The sequence below is a fragment of the Chiloscyllium plagiosum genome, unplaced genomic scaffold (assembly GCF_037043375.1).
Source record: "Chiloscyllium plagiosum isolate Xiang-an unplaced genomic scaffold, Cpla_swu_hap1 HiC_scaffold_1, whole genome shotgun sequence".
NCBI lineage: Eukaryota > Metazoa > Chordata > Chondrichthyes > Orectolobiformes > Hemiscylliidae > Chiloscyllium > Chiloscyllium plagiosum.
Genome location: NW_028270139.1, coordinates 62,307,496 through 62,333,904, shown reverse-complemented (window position 1 = coordinate 62,333,904; position 26,409 = coordinate 62,307,496). Strand labels below are relative to the sequence as shown.

The 26,409-nt window shown below is 39.3% G+C and overlaps 1 protein-coding gene across 5 annotated transcripts in view; it reads left to right on the top strand.

The window, feature by feature from the left end:
- Nucleotides 1–26,409, top strand: part of arap2 (ArfGAP with RhoGAP domain, ankyrin repeat and PH domain 2) — a 311,926-nt gene that overhangs the window by 210,258 nt on the left and 75,259 nt on the right. For all 5 annotated transcript variants that reach the window (XM_087987064.1, XM_087987070.1, XM_087987078.1 and 2 more), the window contains exons 17-22: nt 14–116; nt 1,756–1,957; nt 7,206–7,272; nt 10,508–10,671; nt 13,831–14,043; nt 24,608–24,713. In XM_087987064.1, coding sequence (XP_087843190.1) covers nt 14–116; nt 1,756–1,957; nt 7,206–7,272; nt 10,508–10,671; nt 13,831–14,043; nt 24,608–24,713 — 855 coding nt within the window. The remainder of the gene's footprint in view (nt 1–13; nt 117–1,755; nt 1,958–7,205; nt 7,273–10,507; nt 10,672–13,830; nt 14,044–24,607; nt 24,714–26,409) is intronic.

The window sequence follows — 26,409 nt, the reverse complement described above, 5'->3', positions numbered from 1 at the left end:
TTGTTTGCTTCAGGGTGAGCTCTACCTTTGAGATGTATTTGCTGTCAGAGCGTGTCTTCTCCTTTGGAACTGACAATGTTGAAATTTTAAAAGACTGGACCCGGGCAATATCCAAGGTGAAAAATAACTTTGAAATACATTTTATATGTTGATGGTGCCCAAGGCTTTTTAGATATCGTGGGAATTTACCTTTTTGTTCATGTGTCCAGTGATTTTGTATGTTATTGCCATAATCCAAATGCTTCTGTCTCTGTCAATGTCTTTAAAATGATATAGTAAAGTACCAAGTCTATACATAATAAAAAAGGACATCCATTGATTTCTGAGAGTTTTATTTAAAACTAAATTGAATTGAGCCTTTGGCAGTAATGCTATAATCTATGTAATAAAGTTTATTAACTAGAATGAAGTAAAACTGTATGACAACCTGCCTTTTCTAACTGGATTTTATTTGTAACCCAGTAATGTAATAGTAAGAGCATCAGTCACAATTCACAAACCACAAACTTTGAGCCCCAGGGTCTCCTGACATTTTAATCTGCTGCCTCAGTTGTGATGGGGGGACATCAGTTAACAATTACCTGGAGCACTGTGCAATGATTGAATTTTCTACAAAGGAAAGCTGGGAAGAACAGTGAATCCATTTCTGCATAGCTATTCACAGCTTGCCCCCTAATGACAATTAATTGGCATGTTTTGTTGCCTTTAGAGATTGCTGGCCGTATCACTGGACAAATATTGATGTACAAGTATATGTATGACTGTCCACTACCCAGTGCAGTAAGTCCATTAAAGTAATGGTCACAAATGTCACCTGACCATATTAAGTATATATTGGCTGATTTGTCAAAGGTACTTTTTAGGTTGAATTAGCAGAATATATTATACCACCTAATATGATATGAAATTCATAACATCATAGCTGGTACACAGGTTTCAAACAGGTACTTGCGACCTGGTGGGAAACGCGTATTGGGGTCCATTAGCGGCAAACAGGATAAGGTATTTATTTTAAAGAATATATTCCAAAGTGAATCTGATATTCAATGACTCAAGAGGAACAATTTCACAGGAAAGAAGTGTGTAGAATTACAGACTGGCTACAGAAAGAAGCCATTCAGCACACTGAGTCCATGTCAGCTCTCTCCAAAAACAGCACTGTAGTCCCAGTCCCTTGATTTTGCCCATTCACCTACAAATCTTTTCTGTTCATGAGCTTACCGATTCCATTCTGAAAGCCATGTTCAAAGTAATGTCCACCAAATTCTCAAGCTCTTTATTTGAAGTCCAATGACATGTTGCATTAAAAAAACACATTCTTCATTGTTCTTTTGCCAATCATTTTCAATCACTAGCCTCATTGTTCAGATATTTGGTTACATTCCTACTGCTTCTTTAAATCTGGCCACTTATTTTTACCTGTTACAATTTCACCTGCCAGATTAGATTCCATTTTACTTCAGACAGACCTATTCCACATCTCAAAGCTATCTGTAGAAAAATCAAGATAATTTTAGTTATAACATCTGCAGAATGGAATTTGGAAGAGAGCAGAATAGCAATTCTTATTGTTTAAAGACACATTTTGACTTCCATATTCAATGTATAAAAGTATTTTTCTTATAAATGTGAGGTCGGTCAACTAAATTATGTCTATGGAGTAAATAATACGTAATTGTATTTTAGTTTTATTTTTGCTGAAATGCTATTGACCACCACAATTCTCCAGCTTTATGATTGGCTTGTGTTTTCTAGTTTCTTGTACCTGCAGTGGCAGAAATCCTGTTGAAGAGAGACTATGAACTTATTGGTCGGCTGTACTACAAGGATGTGCACAACCTAGAACACTGGAAAGCGGGCTGGTTTGCATTAGAAAAATCACAACTCTGCTTCTGTCCTGAGCAGGGACAGATAGTTGAAGAGGATTCTGTCCATTTAAAGAGGCTCCAAGAACTTAGTAAGACTTCAATATTTCATTTACTACAACACAGAGAGAGGCTTCTCAGCCTGTTGTTCGCATTGACTCCTTCGCTGGAATTTTGTTTTATATGCACTCATGGGATGGGGGCATCACTGGCTGGCCAGCTGTTATTGCCCTTTCCTAGTTGCCCTTGAAAATGGTAATGATGAGCCACTGTCTTGAACCACTACAGTCTGAGTGCTATAGGTAAAATCACAAGGCCATTAGGGAGGGAATTCCAGGATTTTGACCCGAAAACAGTGATGTATTTCCAAGTCAGGATGATGAGTGAATTGGAGGGGAACTTACATCGTCCTTCGAGGTCATAGTAGTTGAGAGTTCAGAAGGTGCTGTCTAATATGCCTTGATGAATGTTTCCAATACATGGTGTAGATGTTGCACTCTGCTTACAATGTGCATTGGTGGTGGAGGGAGGTAATGTTTGTGGATGTGATGCCAATTAAGTGTTTTGTCCTGGATGGTTTTTGAGTGCTATTGGAGTTGTACTCATCCAGGCAAGCGAGGAGTATTTGATCAAACAATCATTTGTTCACAGCCACAATGCCTAATGCTCAGAGGTATCAGGTGTGAAAAGTTACGTTGCAGCAGTGGTGGTGAAAAGCAGGGTTCATCTCTCGGGTAGTGAGAAGGTGGCCAAATCAAAGGCAGGCAATTCTCAGCATCCATCCCCCATTTTCATCCATGCCATCGATTTGAGGACTGCCACCTGCCATTTGGTAGATTCCATTCTGCCAGTCAGCAAGGCAGCCAGTTTTCTGAATATGGGGTGAAGAGCCCCTTAATTGGTTGTTAGTTAACCATTTTAGCACCTCGGCTGATGAGAGTTTTGAATGGCCTTCCCATCGCGACATAGGTTCCTCTGGTGGGAAGACAGTAAGTATCTCCCCAATGCCGATCCACCCAATTATTTTTCCTTCTTGCTACTTTTTGGGAATATTCTGCTTTTTAAAATTAATTATTGGTGGTGAAGTGCCTTCATGAATCATTACAGTCCACATGGTGTAACCACACCCACACAGCAGAGTTATTCACTTGGTGCCATTGCATTATTTTTTCTCTATAGTCCTGGAAATGGTTTCTTTTCAAATATGCATCCTTGACTATCTTTGGAATGTGAATCTACTTCCACCACAATTTCGGGCAATGCATTTAAAATAAAAGACTCTCTGCATTTAAAACAAAAGCTCCTTATGTCTTCTCTATTTCTTTCACTATTTGTCTTATATCTGTGATGTCTGGTAACCAAGCCTCCTGTCAGTGGTAACAGATTTTCCTTGTTTACTGTACCAAAACCTCTTCATAATATTGAGCACATCTATGAAATCTCCATTTAGTCTTTTTTGTTCTGAGGAAAACAATCTCACTTTCTCCAAGTTCTTCACATAGTTTGTTTTCAGGTTCTTAAAATATTGTGAATAGACTTTCAATTTTAGAAATGGGCATTACAATTTGCCATCTAACAAACTCTCCTATTAAACACTGTTATCTTTAATAGGGTAAATGATTTCTAATTATAACTAATGTTTTTGGGAAAGAATCTTTTAACATTTAGTTTTAAGATGCTGTAAATGATCATGTCAGAATAATGCATAACAGAATGAACATTCTTTTGTGAACCAAAAATATAGACCACATTCAGTCTTTACAGTGATCGTTATGATCCTACCGTTGACATACTCTAGTTGCCTTTTCATTCTCCCTGGGGATAGCAAGAAGGGAAAATAATTGGGTAATTTGGTCCTGGACAAAGTATCGATCCCTTCTTGCTGCTTCAGAACATTCAGTGTTGGCTGAGAAGGTCCATGGGTGACCTTCTGAACTCGCCACCACTTGGATTGCCTGCCACAAGAGAAATGGGAAACAAACTATCCTGCTGAGCTGGGGAATGGGCCAGTGTGGACAGTGAGGGGGTCAACAGGTTGTGTGTTAAAAATTACTCTCCTCTGACTTCTAACACCCTGCATGGGAAAATTATTTAACTTTCCACCATTGGTTCCCTTGAAGACTAAGCCTCTAGCAGCAACCTCTGAGAGTTAAAAATCGCTGGCCTTTTATTGACCAGCAGGTCAAGGTGAGCAGGGACTTCAGTTTACCAAGAAACTCACCATTCAACTCATAAGCTGATTGGCCCACTATTCACTGAGCTTCCTCCTTCGTGGGAACACTGAATCTATTTACCACTGAATTTGCCTGGCTCCACATTTCCTCTGCAAAATGGACATTCTCAGTCTATGTTTCAGCTTTGAATCAAAATATATATTTTGAAATGTTTGACTTCAAAATGAACATGTTTTGGAAATCAATTTCATTATCATAACAGAAATTGAGTTCAGTTGAGAGGTTCTGAATTGTTAGTGGACATTATCACTGACCTTGAGCTGCTTAGTGAATATATAATTGGTAGATGAAAGGTGAAAGGTAGACTGAGCAGTCATACTCATTAGACAGTTGATGAATATTAACATAGCTTCATATCAGATGATTTCTAAACATGAATAAATGCACTTTTCTTTTGCTTTCATGCCAGGACTTGGTTTTCTTCAAATAAGAAAAGTAGAATTTGTATTTATATTGCACCTTCCCCTCCCTCAAGATTCTCAAAGCTGAAAACAGCTCATAAATGAATTTTGAAATTTAATCCTTATGATTCGGTAAGTAAACATTGACAATTTTCACACATGATCTTTCAACCAATAAGATAACAACAAGTCACTCTGTTTTGGCAATGTAAGTGAAATAATAACTGTAACAACCAAGAGTCAGTCTTGATTATCTGCTACAAGGCATGGAGTGGCCTTTGGCCTTACAGTTCTGGAGAAGGTGCTATCACAAAGACAAATTTGACATTGATGGGTTAAGTTTGAATGAGTGAATGTATCTATCTTTTATCCATTGCTTCAGGGACAACACAAACTCTAAGTTCACCTACAGGAGTTTCCCTCAACTCATTCCTTGGATGAAAGGCTAATCTTATAAGGGAAGGATGAACAGGTTGGCTTTATATCCATTGGAGTTTAGAAGAATGAGAGGTGATCATATGAACATACAGGATTCTGTGGGAACTTGATAGTTGGATAGAGGATGTCATTTCAGAAAAATAGTTCTTTTTAAGGTAGAGATGAGAATTGATTTCTCTCAAAGGGTCATCAGGATATGGAATTCTTTTTGTCAGAAGGTAATGGAGGCTGGGCCTATAAATTTATTCAAGGCTGAGTTAGATTTTTTTTATTGGCAACAGAGTTTAAAGAATCACGGAATATAGATAGGAAAGTGGAGCTAAGACCACAAACAGATCAGCCATGGATAAACTGAAAGATGGAGCAGACTGAGAGGGCCTACTGGCCTATTCCTGCTCCTAACCCTATATTCTTTCTCTTGATATCTGGATAATGCACAATGTTAAGTCATTCTGGTCCAGTTATAACTTGGTTTGTATTTACCAGGATCCATTCTCTACAATGTTAAGGACATACCTTCCTCTTGCTGCCCCAATCAGCCTGGGACCAACCTTTAATGCAGAAAGTCCAAATGCACTTATACTTACAGCATCGCTGTTTTGTGCTCAAAGTGTTGTCTTTTATCTGCTCCACTGTTTGATGAAGAATCAATTATAGAGGTGATAATTGCAGTAATTATTTTGATAGTTACATGATCCAAGAATGATTTCTTTCTCACAAATAGTAATCAACACTTGGAATAGATATCCTAATTTTGTCATTTAAGTTGGTTGTTATGCTATAGAGGTAGGGTGTACTCTTCTTCACTGAATGCTTATCTGCCATTAATCTTAGATTTCTTAAATGCTTGTGCTGTTGATAAGCATTGACTTAGCAGAGTACAGTTCCTTAAGGACTTCACTATTTCTATGTAGTGACTCTTCTTTCTGGATGGGCTAATACAATGAATGTCAACAATCAGTCTGACTACCAGAGTGTTATTATGGCTGAGGCTGAGAAGAGTTGCATTTGTAGGGTGTGTGCCTACATGCATTTCTAGCCGAGGTTAACATTTAATGATTTGGAATGGACACCATCAACTGTCATCCTTGACTCGGTGGGTAACATAGGTATCACTTTACCAGCCTCACTTCAGAACTATGACCAAAAGTATTTAAACCACTAGTAGATCTGGGTTTGAGTCTCACCTCAGGAGATGATGGTCATAAAAGGTTGCCTCATAAAAGGACTGTTGCGGTGCAACAGTAATGTCCTTCCCTCTGGGTTAGGAGGTCTGGGTTCAAGTCTCACCATCCTTGGGAGTGTGTCATAACAAGTCCAAATGGGTTGTTTGAAAATAATACATACTGCTGGAATGCTGCAGTGCTGTCTTTTAGAGACATAGAAACATAGAAAATAGATGCAGGAGTAGATCATCCGGCCCTTCGAGCCTGCACCACCATTCAATTCCATCATGACTGATCATGCAATCTCAGTATCCCACATCCACTTTCACTTCATATCTCTCGATCTCTCGAACTGCAAAGGTCACGTTCAGCTCCCTCTTGAATATATCTAACGAACTGGCCCCAGCAGCTTCAGTTGGTAGAGAATTCCAGAGGTTCACAACTCTGAGTGAAGGAATTCTTCCTCATCTCAGTCCTGAATGGCTTACCCCTTATTCTTAGACTGTGGGCCCAAGCACTAAACAGAGGCTCATCTGTATCCTCAAGTGAACAGAAGAGATTAGAAGGTCATAATGCAGAGAGGAGCAGGGATGTGTTAACCAGTTTTTATCTGCCCATCAACATCACAAAAACCAAATATCTGATCATATGATGCATTGAAGTCTCTGGGAGCTGTTGTGCACAGTTTAGCTGCCACACTTCTTGTGTGACAATATAAAGCACTTTCAAATGTTCTGAAGTTGTAAGTAAAAGGTATTTCTTCCTTTGATTTTGTTTATTCAGCAATGCTAGCATCCCTATGGTTGCAACTAATAAAGGTAACTGTAAATTTGACCTAGAATCTTCACTGGGGAATCCCTCAAATTGATTGATTTTGGTTGATAAGGGTATCAAGGGATATGGAGCAAAAATGGATGAATGGTGTTTGGTCCCAGATCAGCCGTGATCCCACTGAATAGAAGAAGAGGCCTGAGGAGCGAACTGACCTACTCCTGTTTGAATTGACTTGCTGCACAAAGAGGGGTGTTTACTTACTGGTTTTATTCAAGGTTTTCAATAAATATGTCTAATTTTCAATTGTTCCTCTCATTCTGCTCACAGCTGTCAGCACAGAGATTGAGAAACCCAGTGAGAAGAGAGATGTCTTATTGCTGGTAGAAAAAGGAAGGTAGAGAATTAGTTTAAATTATCTTTATTCCAGGTACATCTGTGAGATCTTTTGCATGCATGAAATATCCAAAAATTTATAAATATGCTGTGTTGCTGTAGGACATTTTTATTATCAATTTTAATGTAAAATGACAAGGCTGGGACAGAATTAAGGGCCTCTGGATAATCAGTTGTATTATTTTCAAATGTTTTAGTGTTTTAAAAAAAGCCCATTATTTTAGGAAATTGCAAATGATCATGTTTTAAAAATAAATTTATGAAATCCATTTACAACCAACACTTTATAATTGCTTTGGTATTCAGTTAATACCTATTCATATTTTAGTGTTCTGTGGCTGATATTAATCCTTGAGCTCCTGTATTCTGGGAGTAACACATTAAGACTGTCAAATCCCTTCATTTAGATTACTGCCTTGATGCACCTAGATACATTGTTAATTTATGCTGACTATTTTTCTTCATTAATCAGTTGTTAATTATTCTATGACATATTTGCAATTGGGAACAGGGTTTCAGTTTCAGGTGTAATCCAAGAGGAGCAAGTTGCACCAAAATGCACAATGTTTTTCAGGCTTTTAAAAAATCCAATCAAAAAAAAATATATATAAGACCAGCTATTAAAGCTATTTGCAGTGTTTTAATAATCTGGTTATTCACAAGTAATAGATTAGAGACTAAATAAAACTGTTCATTCTTGTGATAAATCCACTTACAGCTGTATTAATGCAGTTGCACCGGGTTATGATTCAAGGTTGAAAAAAGTGTGCATTTTAAAAAATGTATTCATTTGTGGGGTGTGAGAGTCACTGGATGCCCAATATTTATTGTCCATCCCTAGAGAAGGTGGTGGTGAGCTGCCTCCATGAACTGCTGCAATCCACCTGCTGTGGGTTGACCCACAATGCCATTAGGGAGGGAATTCCAGTGCATATGAAAATGCTGTCTGACTCTGTGTTCATATATGTAGAAAGGAGTTTGGCAGCAACTTCAGCAAAAGGTAAAAACTGAAAATAAAACAAGAAGATGCCTTCCTGGCATCCTGGCCAGTATTTATCTCTCAGTCAATGTCACAAAAATAGCTTCTCTGGTCATGTTATATGTTGTTTGTGGTACCTTGCTGCCTTCCCCCTTTTCTCAAGTTGCTACTTCAACTCTTTTTTTTATATCTGAACATAAAATCAAATAGGATATTCAAATTGGCTTTTGAAACCTTGAGTGGTACTTAGTGCAACTTTATAAATTCAACTACAAATAGGTTTATCCTAAGCATAATCATTTTAAACAACTGATGTCTAGTCCACAATCTCTGAATAGCCAAATTTTAAATAACTGATGATAGTTTTGAGAACAAGCTTTCTTTTTCTTTAATTCACTCACAGGATGTAGGGATCTCTGGCTAAGCCAGCATTTATTGCCCATTCCCAGTTGCCCAGAGGGTTTTTGTGGGTCTGGAGTCGCATGTAGACCAGATCCAGTAATAAAATCCTGACAGCGCAGGTAGAAACCATTCAGCCTCGGGTCTGCACCAACCTTCTGAAGAGCGACATACCTCCACACTCTAGCCCCATATTTCCCATGGCTAATCCACCTAGCCTGAACATCCCTGGACACCACGCTACATTTTTAGCATTGCCAATCCACCTTACGTGCACATTTTTGGATTGTGGGAGGAATTTGGAGCGTCCAGCCAAAACCCACACAGACACGGGGAGAACATGCATATTTCACACATACGGTCACCTAAGGTTGGAATCAAACCCAGGTCCGTGGCACTGTGAGGCAGCAGTGCTAATCACTCTCTCACCAGGAAGAGTGACAGATTTCCTTCCTAAAGGAGATTCGTGAACCACATGGGTTTTTCCTGACAATCAACATTGGCTTCCTGGTCATCTTTAGACCCTTGATTCCAGATTCTTTATTGAATTCAGATTCCACTACCAGTTATGGCAGGATTGAACCCAAGTCCCCATAACATTACCTGAGTTTCTGGATTGATAGTCTAGCAGTAATAGACCTGTTACCATTGCCACTCTCGTAACTAAACAAAAGAAAGCTTTAAAAATATGGTTCTTCATGTCTTTGTACCCAAAACGAAAACATTTGATTGTTTAGTCACCTTGAGGGAAAACCAATGTGTAGTTAACAGAAAGCCATAATGTGGGATGGGCATTGGTTTTGTGGATAGAGCCACCATCCATGCATTTTTTTTAAACTGGTTGAAAGTTTCACTGAGTATTAGTTACACTGGACATTTCTCTATCATCTATTACAACGGCTTGGCCAGTTTCAGGCAAATTCAGTTTTTTTTTAATATACAATCTTGCAGAAACTTGTCTTCTAAATGTCAACATATCATCACAGAATAGTGACCACTAGAATCTTTTAGAAAAGGCAGTGGCATCAAAACTGAATCAGATCTGAGTCAAATTGTTATCCACGAGGGGAGTATGGGATGAAGTGTGGTGCAGTATGTAGGAATGAGGACAGGAAAGAATTCACAAAGATGACCAAATGAGATAGTGGAACAATAAACCTTTAATGGAACTGGTTTTCTGGGGCCAGCAATTTTACAACTTATTTCAATACTGGCCCCATGTTTGCAGACAGGAAAGACATTCTGGAACCTGGCTGTGATTTATTGCACAAAAGTCGCTTAGGAGAGGTTCCACCTGATGAACTGGACACAAATTAAGATGAACTTTACATTTTTTTTTGCAAGATTGAGGTATGACTTTAAATAAAATAATTTCCTTGGTTTATAAATAATTTGAAGCACCTAAAACTTCAAATTGAGATAATTGCACTCTGTCTGCTCCTATTCCATTATTGCTATTATTTTGTAAGGTGTGGAAATACATCATTCATTTGGACGGATGCCTGTGTCTGTAGAAGCTAGTTGTTTTCCAACCACAGCTGTTATGGCAAATGTCAGCCAGGATGTTCAATCTGGTTGATATATGATGGCATGCATGACAAAAAATGTTACTTGTGTTTTCAACACTGCATGGAATTAACTCTCGGTGAATTCTTCAGGAATGAAAGCTCAACCTGTTAGTATCTAATTTGTTTTATTTTACAAATGGAGAAACTGGCTGAATTGTAGAGCTACCGTTTCACCTGCAGGTTTGGCTGGTTAGTTTGCTGTTGTTATTATCCTCCCAAAGTAGAACCAAACCAAACTGAAACAAGTGGACCACTTTGTCAAGGACTAAAAGTTTTTTCTAACCTTGCAGAACATTGTACATCCATGGTCACACAAAGCTGGATTTCACAGCTTGGCACACAGCCATCAGGAAAGCAGCAGGTACAGATGGTAATGCTCTCCGAGACCAGCAGCTCAGCAGAAATGACATTCCCATCATTGTGGACAGCTGCATAGCGTTTGTTACACAGTATGGTAAGCAAGCTCATTCTACACGGTGTCACCACAAGTCACACAGATCTGCTTCTTTAATGCCACAAGCAATTCTATCCATATGTTTTGTAGTTTTGAAATATTTTGTTTAACAAATGTGGCAACAGATTTTAATATAAGCTGTTTCTATTCTGATGGCTATAAGTGCAGATTGTAAGGTTCATTTTGGACATCGAACCATCTCATCCAGATAGTTTAATTTGGCCCTCAAATGCCTGAATGTTTTTCTTTTCAATTTTCAAAATTATTCATCATATTTCCTGCAAATAGCTGTAAATTCAACAGTCTAGAAAGAGGAGAGATGAGTGATATAAAATTTTGAATTGTCAATATTGCTCTAGAGTAGACTCAATGGACTATATTGTTTGTGTGTGTGTGTGTATTTTGTGTTAATTTCTATCTGCTATAGTTCCAGCTTGCCTCACCTCGTGGCTGAGTTACCCCAGCTGCCTCACAGCACCAGAGACCCGGATTTGATTGCCCCCCTCGGGTGACTATCTGTGGGAAGTTTGTACATTCTCCCTGTGTCTGCATCAATTTCCTCCCACAGTCCAAAGATGTGCCATTTAGATGGATTGGAGATGGGAAATGCAGGTTTACAGGGATAGGTTAAGGGGATGGGGAGGTGGATGGGTCTGGGTGGGATGCTGTTTGGAGGGTCGGTGTTCTGAATAGCCTTCTTCCACACAGTAGGGATTCTATGATTCAAACCATGTTGCCTTGAGATAATAAATCAAAATTCTAGAAATCCTAGTTTCCTTCATGTGGATAATTGGATCATTTTGATTTTGTGAACTTCTTTAGTCATCCAAGTGAGAGATGTCGCTCACATGGAAAAGTGGAAGACTGGGCTAGACAAGTTGCTTTGTGGCACGAAGGTATCCTATCAGGCCATTGTGTTTGTGAGGTATTCCCACACTGTGCATGGACATCCCATTCTGCCCGAACAAGCTTCAGAGCTGCTTAAAACCAATTTTGTATTTTATTTCCTGAACCATTTTTTTTCCACTTTGTCCATTCCCTGTGTCTCATAAATAGAATCATAGTTATTGAGACCCTTCAGTCCAACTCATCCACACAGACCAGATATCCTAATCTAATCTGGTCCCATTTGTCAGCACCTGGCCCATATCCCTCTAAACCCTTCCTATTCATGTACCATCCTGATGCCTTTTAAATGTTGTAATTGTACCAACCTCCACCACTTCCTGTTTTTTGCTTCTTGATCGCTCAAAGTTGTCTCCCACTGTCTCACATTAATGTCACACCTGCCATTTAACCCTCTTCTATTTTCCATTGAAGCATTTTATTGAACATCCATTTTAATTTGTTTCTCTTTGATGTTCAATTCCCTCCCTTCTGTTCTGTTCATGTTTAAAATGTTCATTTTAATACTGACAGTCCTATGATCATCATTAGTAGGTTTTCAGCATAATTCTTTGTCCACTCAGGATTATCCAGTGAAGGTTGTCTAACTGCAGACTCCCACCTAATGCTGGACACTGTGCCATGCGATTTATGAGTGTGTGCTGGTTGATATGGTCTGTGCCATGATTATTGCAAACAACCAAAGGATAGGCTATTTGATACAATCCACCAGTCCCTAGAGCACTATCTCTGGCAATGCAGCAATCAATCAGAGTGCATTTGCCCACCAACAGCACTCTTCTCTCATAGAATAAATCTTGGCTTTCCCCTTGAAGTGGTATTCTTGTGAAATGTCTTGATGAGTGCAAGATGAAAATCTTCAACAAATTGTACCATTTTCAATAATATTCAATATTTTTAATTGTTGAAAGAATTTTGGATTTTTTTTAATAGAAGGTATTGCTTTCTTTTTCATGCTTTTTCTTTTATTTTTGTTTAAATAAGTCTGAGGACTTCCGTTGCTATACGTTGAATGAGTGATCACATAATCCTCCGTTATCACAATGGTGACCCTTCCATTTCACAGTTAGTTTTAGCTACAAGTGGTTTTTCTTTGATATGGAATTATGAATTCTAAAGCTTATTGCATTTCACTTTATAACAGCAAATATTTCACTTTTGATTTGTTTAAGGAATATAAATGTAGTAAGTGGCCCTTTTTATGAATAAGGTTTTCTTTTCAAGATAGTGTAGTCAGCCAATACATGCTTAGAAACTTCTGGAAATATTTTCTTAATCCCACCTCTTCACAGATCCTGGGAGATCTGTCTTGGGGAACACTATGTGGTAGTTGTAAGGGAAGGGGTGGTGTCTGTGCAAGCATGACTTGGCACTAAGTTACGATAGAGGCATAGCTTGGTATATGAGCAAGAAAGAAGCATGGAGTGTGGGAGGATTGGCATAGCCTGGCATAGAAATTATGAATGGGAATGTGGGTGGACTGAGGAAATGACATGATATTATTTGAAATGGATGAGACATGGGGATTATGTGGGGAGATGCAGAGTGGAGTGGACTTTTATCTTTCATTTTTTACTTTGAAATGTTGGAGACAGGGCCAGGTCTCTAAGGTTAGCCTTTCAGTCACACTCCCTCTGCACCCAGCCACCTTCACAGTTCTTCTTGGGCTACCTGCCTTGAATTCTAATTCAGAATCTTCCACCTCAACCTAGAAATCAAAACAGCAGTTATTTCAAAGGTTAAGTCATGGACCCTGCAGTTTTCCCATTATGGGAAGTGAAAATCCAGGTCAGAGTAACATTTCCGTCTGGCAGCCTTTAAGAAGTCTGGAAAACATTAGACATCGAACAGGTTTATGCAGTACGAAGGCAAATAAAAGGGGCCATTAGGAAAGAACAAAAGGAATCTTAATGATAAGTCCACAATGAATTGTCTTGACGAAACTGCCAAAGATCAATAGTTTATATGTTTCTTCTGGCCAAAATGTAAGTGAGAAAGTACTTTCCTTTTAAACTTCAGAAGTGATAACTAATTTTATGTGTTGATACTGTCTGACTTTGGTGCTCAGTATTTTGGCACAAGCCCTTAGGACAGTGCCTTTATCACTTGAACGTATCAATGCAGTCATGCTATGAACCTTTATTTAACACAGACATTTCTAAATGTCTGTTGCACTGAATCTTTAATTTTACTTTGCTAAATACAACAGCATTCTATTTTGTGTTTGGTGAAATCCAACTCATTCATTTTTAGGTCTTGGCAGTGAAGCGATTTACCAAAAAGGTGGCACACCATCACGAGTTAACCTGCTTCTGGATCAGTTTCGAAAAGATGCCAGAAATGTGAAGCTCAGAATTGGGGAACATCAGCTGGGTGATGTCACAGACGCGATGAAGAGATTTCTGTTCGAAATAGATGATGCTCTACTCACCAAAGAATTGTATCCATATTGGTTATCTGCATTAGGTAATACAAAACATTTATTTACTTTACCTCTTTTTTGCAATGTGAAAAAAATGAATGATGCCTTATTCCATAAAGATGATCTTAATAGGATATAGAGATACATTCGACAAACAAAACTGTTGATGGACTAAATCTCTACTTATATTATTAGTGAACTGCCACAAATTTCACCAGTTGCATGATATGTTAAATGCTTGTATGAACGCTATAAAACATTTCTTGCCATCAACTGCATCCAGTACAACTAATCATGATATGCTTTAGGAAAATTCTTCCTTCCTTAAAACGTAGACAATGCTGAGAAGAGTCACAAAGCCAAAACCTTTTGACTTACACTCATCAGGATGGGATACAAGAAACTTGTCTTTGAAAAGGAACATCAATTTATGCATACATGAGAAGATAGTGCTAATTGGTTTGAATGTAGTTGGCTGGAAGGAAATAGCATGAGATTAAAAAAAGACATAACCCTCGATTCTAAGGTTTAATTTATTATCGGACATATGTGTCTATATTTGTTTAAGATACTAATTTCTACATCAGGATCGAAAAATCAGATTCATACTTTATCTATAGGCTCTTCTGGGAACAATTTCTTTGATTGCTCACGAGTAGCTTTCTTGTCAGATATTGTTGAGTTGGTGTTATATGCTTGTGTGGGAGCCAGTTAGCTCAGTTGGCAGGACAGCTGCCTTGTGATACAGAGGAACATCAACAGTTTGGGTTCAGGTGCCACACTGGCTGAGGTCCATGAATGTCCATCAAATGCTTTTTTGATCTTTCCCCTTTCCTGAGGCTTTGTGACGCCCAAGTTAAACCACCAACAGTCTCTCTCTCTATTGCGAGAATTTGATGGATTCTGGGTAATCCAAGATGGAGGATGGGAAAAAATTCTGGTTGTAAAAGGCTGCTCCGTCTTTGAGGTACTTTAGGTGTTAGAGGTAATTTCCTCAAATTCCAGGAGCAGCAGTTACTGTTTTATATGCAGTTGCATTGTTTGGAACGTCAGACAAAAAAAAAGTTAAAACAACAGCACTTTTAAACGGAAGAGGAACAGATAAAGGCAGCACGTGGTCAGGCAGTGCAGGAAAGAGAGAGAAAAAAAAAATTCACACTGTTCCCTGACACAGCAGTGAACCTGTGCAGTGACTGCCTTTGCTGTTTGAATTCATATATTGTTGGACATCGGAGTGCATCTGGGAACACTAACAAACAGTGAAATTCACAACTGTTCTTGGAAGAATCTGTTTGGGAGAGGTCACAGTACAGAGACAGATAAGTGAATAGTTTTAAGTGTGGTCTTACAGTAAGTCTGCAATAGTGAGTAGACTGAGTTCTTTCTTGATTATATGTTTTATTGAGATATATCTCTTGATTAAATTTAAAAATATAAGTCATAAGTATTAAGTTAGCCTGGAGCAGTGTTTTGTAGAGAAATAAGACAGTGCTATTTTCTGGGTCTGTAAGTTGAAAGAAGCAAACATGGCCTTGAGTAGAATGATATGCTCTCCTTGTTGGATGTGGGAGTTTCGAGAGGGTTTATGGGTTACTGAGGATTATATCTGCAATAAATGCCATTGGTTGCGAATCGTATCAAAGTAAATGGATCGATTGGAGAATCAGTTAGAGGCAATGAGGAATTTACAAGAGCATGGGGATGTGATGGATGGAAGTTATAGGACGGAAGAAAAGTTGCAGATTCAGTCACATAGTTGGGTTAACTCCAGAAAAGGTAAGAGAGGTGGGCAGTTAGTGCAGGAGTCTTCTGAGGCTATCCCCATTTCAAACGAGTATGCTTTTTTGGAAAATATACTGGATGATGAATTCTCAGGGGAATGTAGCACGAACAGTCAAAATTATGGTACCGAGAGTGTCTCTAATGCAATGAGAGGTACATCAGGTTCCAAGGGATCAATTGTGTTAGGGGACTCTCTAGTCCGAAGCACAGACAGAAGTTTCTGTGGCCAGCAGTGAAAAATCAAAACGGTGTGTTGCTTCCCTGGTGCCAGGATCAAGGATGTCAGAGAGAGTACAGAATGCTCTCAAGAGGGAGAGGGCCCAGCAGGAGGTCATTGTCCACATTGGAACCAACGACATAGGAAGGGAAAAGGATGAGATTCTGAAGGGAGAATATAAAGAGTTAGGCAGGAATTTAAAAAGGAGATCCTTGAGAATAGTAATATCTGGATTACTCCTGGTGCTGCGAGCTAGTGAGGGTAGGAACAGGAGGATAGAGCAAATGAATGCATGGCTGAGGAGCTGGTGTATAGGAGAAGGATTCACATTTTTGGATTATTGCAATTTCTTCTGGTGTAGAAGGACAGATTGCACCTGGGTTAGAAGGGGACTAATATTCTGGCAGGGAGATTTGCTAGAGCTGCTCAGGAGGATTTAAATTAGGAAAGTGGGGGGACGGACCCAAGGAGATAGTGAGGAAAAAGACCAATCTGAGATTGGTACAGTTGAGAAAAGAAGCGAGTCAAACAGTCAGGGCAGGCAGGAACAAAGCAGCGAACAAGATAGAACTGATAAATTAGACTGCATTTATTTCAATGCGAGAGGCCTAACAGGACAGGCAGATGAGCTCAGGGCATGGTTAGGAACATGGGACTGGGATATCATAGCAATTACAGAAACATGGCTCAGGGATGGGCAGGACTGGCAGCTTAATGTTTCTGGATACAAATGCTACAGGAAGGACAGAAAGGGAGGCAAGAGAGGAGGGGGTGTGGCATTTTTGATAAGGGATAGCATTACAGCTGTACTTAGGGAGGATATTCCCAGAAATATATCTAGGGACATTATTTGGGTTGAACTGAGAAATAAGAAACGGATGATCACCTTATTGGGATTGTATTATAGACTCTCTAATAGTCAGTGGGAAATTAAGAAAAAAACTTGTAAGGAGATCTCAGTTATCAGAAAGAATAATAGGGTGGTTATGGTCGGGGATTTAAACTTTCCAAACATAGACTGGGACTGCCAAAGTGTTAAAGGTTTCGATGGAGAGGAATTTGTCAAGTGTGTACAAGAAAATCTTCTGATTCAGTATGTGGATGTACCTACTAGAAAAGGTGCAGGGCAGGTGACTGAGGTGTCAATGGGGGAGCACTTTGGCGCCAGTGACCATAATTCTATTAGTTTTAAAATAGTGATGGTAAAGGATAAAAGTTGAAGTTCTAAATTTGAGGAAGGCTAGTTTTGACAGTATTAGGCAAGAACTTTCAAAAGCTGATTGGGGGCAGATGCTTGTAGGTAAAGGGATGACTGGAAAATGGGAAGCCTTCAGAAATGAGATAACGAGAGTCCAGAGAAAGTATATTCCTGTTAGGGTGAAAGGAAAGGCTGGTAGGTGTAGGGAATGCTGGATGACTGAACAAATTGAGGGTTTGGTTAAGAAAAAGAAGGAAGCATATGCTAGGTGCAGACAGGATAGATCGAGTGAATCCTTAGAAGAATATAAAGGCATTAGGAGTAGACTTAAGAGGGTAAAAAACAGGGACATGAGATAGCTTTGGCAAATTGAGTGAAGGCAAATCCAAAGGGTTTTTACAAATACATTAAGGACAAAAGGGTAACTAGGGAGAGAACAGGGCCCCTCAAGGATCAGCAAGGTGGCCTTTGTGTGGAGCCACAGAAAATGGGGGAGATACTAAATGAGTATTTTGCTTTGGTACTTACTGTTGAAAAGGACATGGAAGATGTAGACTGTAGGGAAATAGATAGTGACATCTTGAAAGATGTCAGTACTACAGAGGAGGAAGTACTAGATGTCTTGAAACTCATAAAAGTAGATAAGTCCCCAGAACCTGCTCAGATGTACCTTACAACTCTGAGAAGCTAGGGAAGTGATTGCTGGGTATTTGTATCATTGATAGTCACAGGTGAGGTGCCGGAAGACTGGAGGTTGGCTAACGTGGTGCCACTGTTTAAGAAAGGTGGTAAGGACAAGCCAGGGAACTATAGACCGGTGAGCCTAACGTCAGTGGTGGGCAAGATGTTGGAGGGAATCCTGAGGGACAGGATGTACATGTATTTGAAAGGCAAGGACTGATTAGGGACAGTCAACATGGCTTTGTGTGTGGGAGATCATGTCTCACAAACTCGATTGAGTTTTTTGAAGAAGTAACAAAGAGGATCGATGAAGGCAGAGGGTGAACATCATCTATATGGACTTCAGTAAGGCGTTTGACAAGGTTCCCCATGGTTAGCAAGGTTAGATCTCATGGAATATAGGGAGAACTAGCCATTTGGATACAGAACTGGCTCGAAGGTAGAAGACAGGGTGGTGGTGGAGGGTTATTTTTCAGACTGGAGGTCTGTGACCAATGGAGTGCCACAAGGATCGGTGCTGGGTCCACCATTTTTCATCATTTATATAAATGATTTGGATATGAGCATAAGAGGTACAGTTAGTAAGTTTGCTCCAAAGTTGGAGGTGTAATGGACAGTGAAGATTACAACGGGAATTGATCAAATGGGCCAATGGGCTGAGAAGTGGCAGTTGGAGTTTAATTTAGATAAATGCAAGGTGCTGCATTTTGGGAAAGCAAATCTTAGCCAGATTTATACACTGAATGGTAAGGTGTTAGGGAGTGTTGCAGAACAAAGACACCTTGGAGTGCAGGTTCATAACTCCTTGAAAGTAGAATTGCAGGTAGTTAGGATAGTGAAGAAGGCTTTTGGTATGCTTTCCTTTATTGGTCAGAGTATTGAGTATAGGAGTTGCGGCTGTATAGGCCACTGTTGGAATATTGCATGTAATTCTGCTCTCCTTCCTATTGGAAGGATGTTGTGAAACTTGAAAAGATTCAGAGATGTTGCTCGGGTTGGAGGATTTGGGCTATGTGAAGAGGTTGAATAAGCTGGGGCTGTTTTCCCTGGAATGTCTGTGGCTGAGGGGTGACCTTATAGAGGTTTATAAAATCATGAGGGGCATGGATAGTGTAAATAAAGTCCTTTCTCTGGGGTGGGGGAGTCCAGAACTAGAAGGCATAGGTTTCGGGTGAGAGGGGAAAGATATAAAAGAGACCTAAGGGGCAACGTTTCATGCAGCAGGTGGCCTGTGTATGGAATGAGCTGCCAGAGGAAGTGGTGGAGGCTGGTACAATTGCAACATTTAAAAGGCACCTGGATGGGCTTTTGAATAGGAAGGGTTTGGAGGTATATGGACCGGGTTCTGGCAGGTGGGGCTAGCAGTTGGAATATCTGATCGGCATGGACGGGTTGGACCGAATGGTCTGTTTCCATGCTGTATATCTCTATGACTATGACTCTTTAACAGCACTATGATCACCTGGGACTATGGTGAATACTTCTACTGTTGTGTACTCAGTGAGTTATGAAGATGCTCTTAATATGTCAGATCATAAATGTGACAGAGAACAACATTTTACACAAGTTTTGTTTCTTAACACGCATATATGCATGATATAGGGGATGTTTTAAACAGTTGTCTTTTGACATTTAGTTGTAAATGGTTAAACGTAGCGAAAATGCAAGGCTATCAAGAACTGAAAACAACAGAAACTCAGCAGGTCTGAATGAATCTGTTCAGACAAAGCAGAGTTAACATTTCAAACCTTCTTTCGGAACTGAACTCCAGTCTGGAGTTAACTCTCCTTTCTCTCCACAGATGCTGCCGGACCAGCTGAGTTTCTTCATCAATTTCAGTTTTTGTGTCAGATTTCCACCATTGGCAATTCTGTTTTATTTTAAATGAGAAAGCCGCTCCAACTCATTAACTGTCTTGTTTAACTTGAGTGCATTAAGCTGGTTATATGCAAATACCTGGGAGAGAGAGGTCACCGATTAGCATGTGCTAATTGCCCAATTGGAATGATATTAAAATACAATTTTTAACTTGTCAGTGCTGGGGTGGGTCTCTTAAAATTCTGGAAACTAAGCTGTTGATGGAGCTGACTAAAACTCAAGGAGTAGTGCAATAAACGTTCGGTGTTGCTGTCCGACCTGTTCATGGAAATTTGTGTTCACAGCTATTTGTTTACTCTTTACACTTTGAAGTTCTTCTGAATCATGCCATGATGAATGGTGCTTTTACTGACCTCCAGTCGGGTGCAATATGAGCAGTAGCAACAGTTTGCTGTCCTACAGGAGACAAAGGAACAAATCTATGAGTCCATTGACACAATGGATGATAAGCACATCGACAGTAATTTGTATTTATTGAACACTTTTTTCTTTTACATGATGTGGTATTCCTTTTACTAACATTGTCAAGCAAAGTAGAACACTGAACCTCATAAAGCACCATTTGGAGTGATGATCAAAAATGTAATCAAGGGAATTAGTTTTAGTGAGCGTCTTAAAGATGAAAACAGATTGGAGAAATTAAAGGGAAAAGATATCGGAGCAACTAGATAAATCTATGAAAGCTCAGGTCTAGACAGCTAAAAGCAAGTGGTCAATTAGTTAAGCGTAAAGAAGTAGAAGAGTACAGGTATGTTGGAGGATTGGAAATGTTGCAGTGCTCAGGATGTACTAGGTCATGAAGAAAGTTGGAAATCTGATTTGTCAATGCTATGAATTTAAAATGTGCAATCAAGTTGATTCCCAGTTCTGCAATGAGGGCACAGGTTACCAGGTGACTTCATGGGAATAGGGCACAAGCAGTTTTTGAATAATCCTACTGCAGGCATATTGTGTGGAAGACTAGCCAACATTGAGATAGGCATTAACAAGGGTCATTGTTACATCAGGATCATCCAGAATTCAACAAGACATTTCTCCCTCACTTTGAGCAAGCTATTAAAAGTTTCAAATTATTTTAGATTCACCCTTTAAATACAAGAGTTTGGATTACATCACCAGGTCATCCAGTTTATATCAGACTAAACCTTGAAATGGTAACAAAGTGACGCAGAGAGAAACATTGACTTTTTTTTTTAATATTGTGATATTGGACCCTCACAATCACACTCTCAAAGCTGCCTTAGCCCAGCAAAAATCTGCAAAGTGTGACAACTGTTGCAAGTGCTGCCATATGCTCACATCAAGGCCAAGTCTGGGAATTTTTGCCCGAATTTGCTTGCATTGTTTTCATGGTTCATCATTTGTTACAAACCAGTAATTCAGCTGGTGTCTGGGACTAGAAAATCTGCTTCACATCAGCAAACCTTTAATTGACATCTATCAGGTGACAGTCAAGAGTAGACAGAGGTAGCCAGAATTTGAGCCCTGGGAGAAGATACAGGCAAAACTACATTCCTCTATGAAAGAATTCATTTTATTAGTCCACTAATGGACATCATCAGAAGACTGCACTTTTTATTACACTTGCATGTCATTAGAGCTGTTACTTGATTTACCTGTTTTGTGTCTTGTGCTAGGAGCAATAGCATCAAAAATGATTTTAATGTAACATAGATATCACAGACAGCTCTTTATGTTATTATGTTTACTGACTTCTGTTTGCCCAGTTTCAGATAACTGCACTCTGCATTTCATTAATTCTAATCAGTCTCTGATGCCTGAGAAATTGCAATTCTGCACTTTTCAACAGAACATTACCTTCACACCTTTTGTTTTATTTATTCATTCGGCAGTGTGTCACTGGCAAGGACAGATAGTTATCCAGCCCTAACTGTTGCTGAGAAGGTAGTGGTGAGCTGCCTTCTTGAATCCTTGTAATTCATCAGAGATCGGTACATCATAGTGCTGTTAGGAGGGGATTGCTAACATTTTATTACCTTGGCAATGAAGGAACTGCAGCACAGTTCCAAATCCAACCAGTGAGTTGGAATAGAATTTGCCATTACCTTTCTGGCTGGTAGAAAGCATATGTTTGGAAGGGGCTGGGAAGAAGTAAGATGCAGTGCATCTTGCGGATGGTACACATTACTGTGTGTTGTTACTGGATGAAATGAATATTTAAAGGTGATAGATTAGCTGATAATCAAACAGAATTCTTTCTACTGCGCAGTGCTGTAATTTGTGAGAGTTATCAAAGCTGCAGTCATCCAGGCAAGTGGAAAGTAGTCCATCAGATTCCTAACTTGAGTTTTGTGGACAGACTTTCAAGAATCAGATGTAAGTTGCTTATTGCAGATTCCCAGCCTTAAACTCCCTCTTCCAGACTGTGTAATGTGTAACTGGTCGAGTTAAGTTTTAGGTCAGTTGTGACCTGTAGAAGTATTTGAATATGGAGTGTCATAGCGAGGCCATTGGATTGGTACTGAACAAACCATTTGTGATCCCATTTTAGAATTTGAAAATAAATGTGGCCGAAACAGCCAGCTAAAACAAAACAGAACAAGTGTTGCTCTCAGTTGAGAACATCCTTTCACTACACTGTGCTACTCCTGTATTATTAAAATCTTGCAGCTCTGCCCTGAGAATTTGTCCTGCCTCTAACAAGCTTCTTGCTGAAAAAAGACATCTTTTTCATTTAGAGGGTCCTTCTCACTGAAAAGGCTTCAATCTAACGCACAACCAAAGGAGTTAGATTCTGCTTTTGGAATGGTCATTACCTGTTATCTGTGTGGCACAAATGTTATTTATCACTTCTCAGTTCAAGCCTGGCTCTAATCTTGAACTTACATGTAAGCATTGTGTCATTATCAGAAGAATTGTGAATGGAATCAAACACTGCTTTAAACAACAAATAATTCCTGTTTCTGACATTGTAATGGAGGGAAAGTTATTGATAAAGCAACTGAAGATGATCAGACCTAGGAAATTACAGAGAGGATTCAGGACCCTGTTGTAGTGCAGTGGTAATGTCCCTACCCTGGACTGGGAGACCTGGGTTCAAGTCTCACCTGCTCCAGAGGTGTATAATAACATCTCTGAACAGGTTGTTTCAAAAAAATAGGTTAAGTAAAAAGAAAATTACAGTCAGAATTTTAGGGCTTTTGTAGTATCGTGGTAATGCCAGAAGACACAGCCTCAAGTACTATTCTGCCTCAGAGATATGCCCTGATATGTCTGAACAGGTTGGTAGGAAACCAGCTACAGAGAAGATTTATGGGAACACTGAGACATAGCAATGCCTCTAATCCTGTGTATAATCCAGGAATTCTACCCGAGGAGCTTCAGATGCTTGTAATAACATCTAAACAGCTTGACTAGAGAAAAAAAAATCTCGGGAGGATTTCCTGCGAGAATGTGTTGGGACTAAGGTGATTGACTTCCAACAATCTCAAAGGTATTCCTTTGTGCTAGATAACAACTCCAGTAATGCAGAGCTTTCCCACAGTTCCTATTCACTTCAGTTTTACTGGGGCCTCTTGGTGCCATACTCGGTCACATTCTGCCTTGATTTCACTTAACTGACTGTATTCAGCTCCTTCTATCCACATCTGGAGAAAATGGTTCTCATGGAATCCAAACTGCCTCAGGTAAAGAGACTACTGCAGAGTAAGTGCCACTTAACAACCCTACTTCCCTTGGTCTGTTGATGATTGTGAATCAACTAATGAGGCATAATTGGTTGGATTAGATTTGTCCTGCTTTTTGTGAACATGACATAACTTGGCAATTTTCCACATTGTTGTTTGGATGTCATTGGACTGGAACAGCTTACCTACTTCTGCAGGGCACGTACTCATTTAGTTTTTTTTTACCTGACATTTACTCATTGAAGTTTTGCTGATGCAAAGCAGATTATTCTTTTGTTCAAACACCATGAGACTTCCAGCATTATGGGTGTTTTTTCTGAGTTTGTCCTGAAATTAGGACAGGCCAGGAAACAGTATTTTGTGCAGTGTATGACTTTCATATGGTTAAACTCCAAACAATGATGAATAATTCTGAAATGGTTAAACGTTTTACAAAATTGACATTTAGCAATATTACATGCACAGGCTTTGTGATTTTAAATTCCTCATTTTTAAGCTTCTATTTAAATGCACAATGCCCAACACAAGTCGTATCTAATTTAAGTTGTATCATCACAGCAATATATTTAAATGTACATGTATAAGTGGGAAAAATGTATTAATCCCAACCTAAGCATTTTAATGCATCTAATTTTCGAATGCAAACGCATCATGAATTTGTTTGTATGTTTCTTGTGAATATTTTAAGAATGTAATTTTAGCAAAGGTTGCATTGAAGTGAGATACAAACCCCAAACCACAAATCACAGTGAGCTCCATAAATCATAAAGCCCTAGAGTGCAAAGGTATTTCGTGTGTGCTCAGTGAACTGCTAGATGAATTCATTGAAAGCTGAATTGCATAAAAGTTTTGTTTGTTTCGAGGAAAGTGAAAATTAACTCCCTACAGAATTCTGTAAGCAAAGCCTTCCATGCCATAAAGTGCTTATAATCTCATTAAAACAGTTGAGCTGGAGCCCTGTGAGAGAACACACAGCTCTCAGCAACCTGTTACCTATGTCACGAAGGGCATTGCTCTATAATGAGTTGTGCTCATGAAGGTGGTGTGTGATTTTACATGAAGAAAGGGCCAGGATGGTAATCAAGCTTGTAATTTTAAAAACATACATATAGTTAAACACTTCAGTTATATTAAGTCCATTTGATTTATTGCCTTTTTGTGAGCTTTATGTCTGTGCTTAACCTCCAATTGTCTTTTGTCACTAGATGTACAAAACGAAAACGAACGGTTGGAAAAGTATCGAATGCTAATACAGACATTACCACGTGTCAACCGGGTTACGCTTGCTGCACTGATTGGTCACCTTTACAGGTATGTGGAATTTTATTTCTGTAGCTTCAGTTTGAACATTACATGCCCTTGTTCATGTTGGAATGCATCAATAGTTCCAGGTAAATATGCATGGGATATGCCCTTCTCTGGGGTAGGCACAAGTTAACAGGCACTTTGTAATTGAATAATGATTCAATGGTTTTTTTCATACATTACATACAAGTTCCTCAAAGATTGGAGGATTTAGTTCATGACATAATTTGCATGGCCTCTTTTTCCAAAGTAAAATATATCTAATGCCATTTGTTTAGAGATTGCTTAGCCAGAAGTGGAAAATGATCGTGAGTGAAAACAAAAAATGATTAAAACTTCAGCAGGGAAAGCTGAATCCGTGGAGAGAAACAGTTAACACTTTGGGTTGATGATAATCCTTCATCAGAACATAAGATGTCCAGGAATTAATAAGATCTCTGTGAATTCCATAGAGAAGTTCCCTAGATAAGTCCATTGATGGTGAATCCCAAACAGTGCCTTTGCCCTTATTCTGATCTAAAATGTGGTATCTTGTTGAAACTAGCTGAGCATTGTTCAATTTCACTCCTCCTCCCCTTGATGGTGGTGGCTGATGCTTGAGAAGAGATTCCAAATGTTGAAAGCCCTCAAACACTTTGCCCAGTGACTGCAGTCATGTCTGAATCCAGACGATGCATGTAAAAAGGATATGAAGTGTTACAGCTAGTGTCAGAACATTGAGGCCAGTCGTCATAGAGTCATACAGTCATAGAGATGTACAGCATGGAAACAGACCCTTCAGTCCAACCCGTCCATGCCGACCAGATATCCCAACCCAATCTAGTCCCACCTGCCAGCACCCGGCCCATATCCCTCCAAACCCTTCCTGTTCATATACCCATCCAAATGCCTCTTGTAGTTTGATGCTTTACCTATTGATTCTGAAAGGCTCATGATCCATCTAGATAAGGTTTAAATCCATGCTCAAATTACCAAAGAATAAGCAAATGAATTGTTGTCATCTTTTTGACAATAACACAGACAAAAATAATTCCCCATTGGTCTGCTGAGGTACTTAATGGCACTTCAGAGCAAACCACCATAAATTCACTTTGGAGATCAGTATTGGATCTCATCATGTGTCGAAAGAAGGTCTGTATGGCAATAACAGAGAGCATTTCGAGCACATGTGTGCAAGATCATCTCAAATAACAGTAAGCTTTTATGTTGCTTAATCTGCTATTCTGTGCAGCAAAGTCCACCAGTATGCATAACCTCCATACAGATGGTCCCTAGCCACATCGTGTTGAATCAGACACAAACCCAGTATGGGGCTTTCATGATATTATAAGGATACCTTGTAAGTTCATTGGAGAGCAGAGATCTTGCCAATCATTAGTAGTAGCACAGCGGAGCACTAATAAAATTATTTAACTGTACTAATAGAAAGATTCTCATCAGCTATTTAATAACCACCTAGTGAAAATTCTTCTTCTGGAAGCTATGCACAGTCTGTTTAGATCTGAGATGGCACACTGGCAATCAAGCTTGGCATCAAGTTAATTCTTTATTGCAAACTGGGTAATCCAATAACTGAATCCGGTTCAATAGCTTGACTAGCCTGTGAGACTTAATGAAGCGGTTTGACATTTTGAGGTGGAATTCTTCCTGTTCAGTTCCAGATAACCAGTAGTAAATATGACATAACAACTTCGGAAATGGA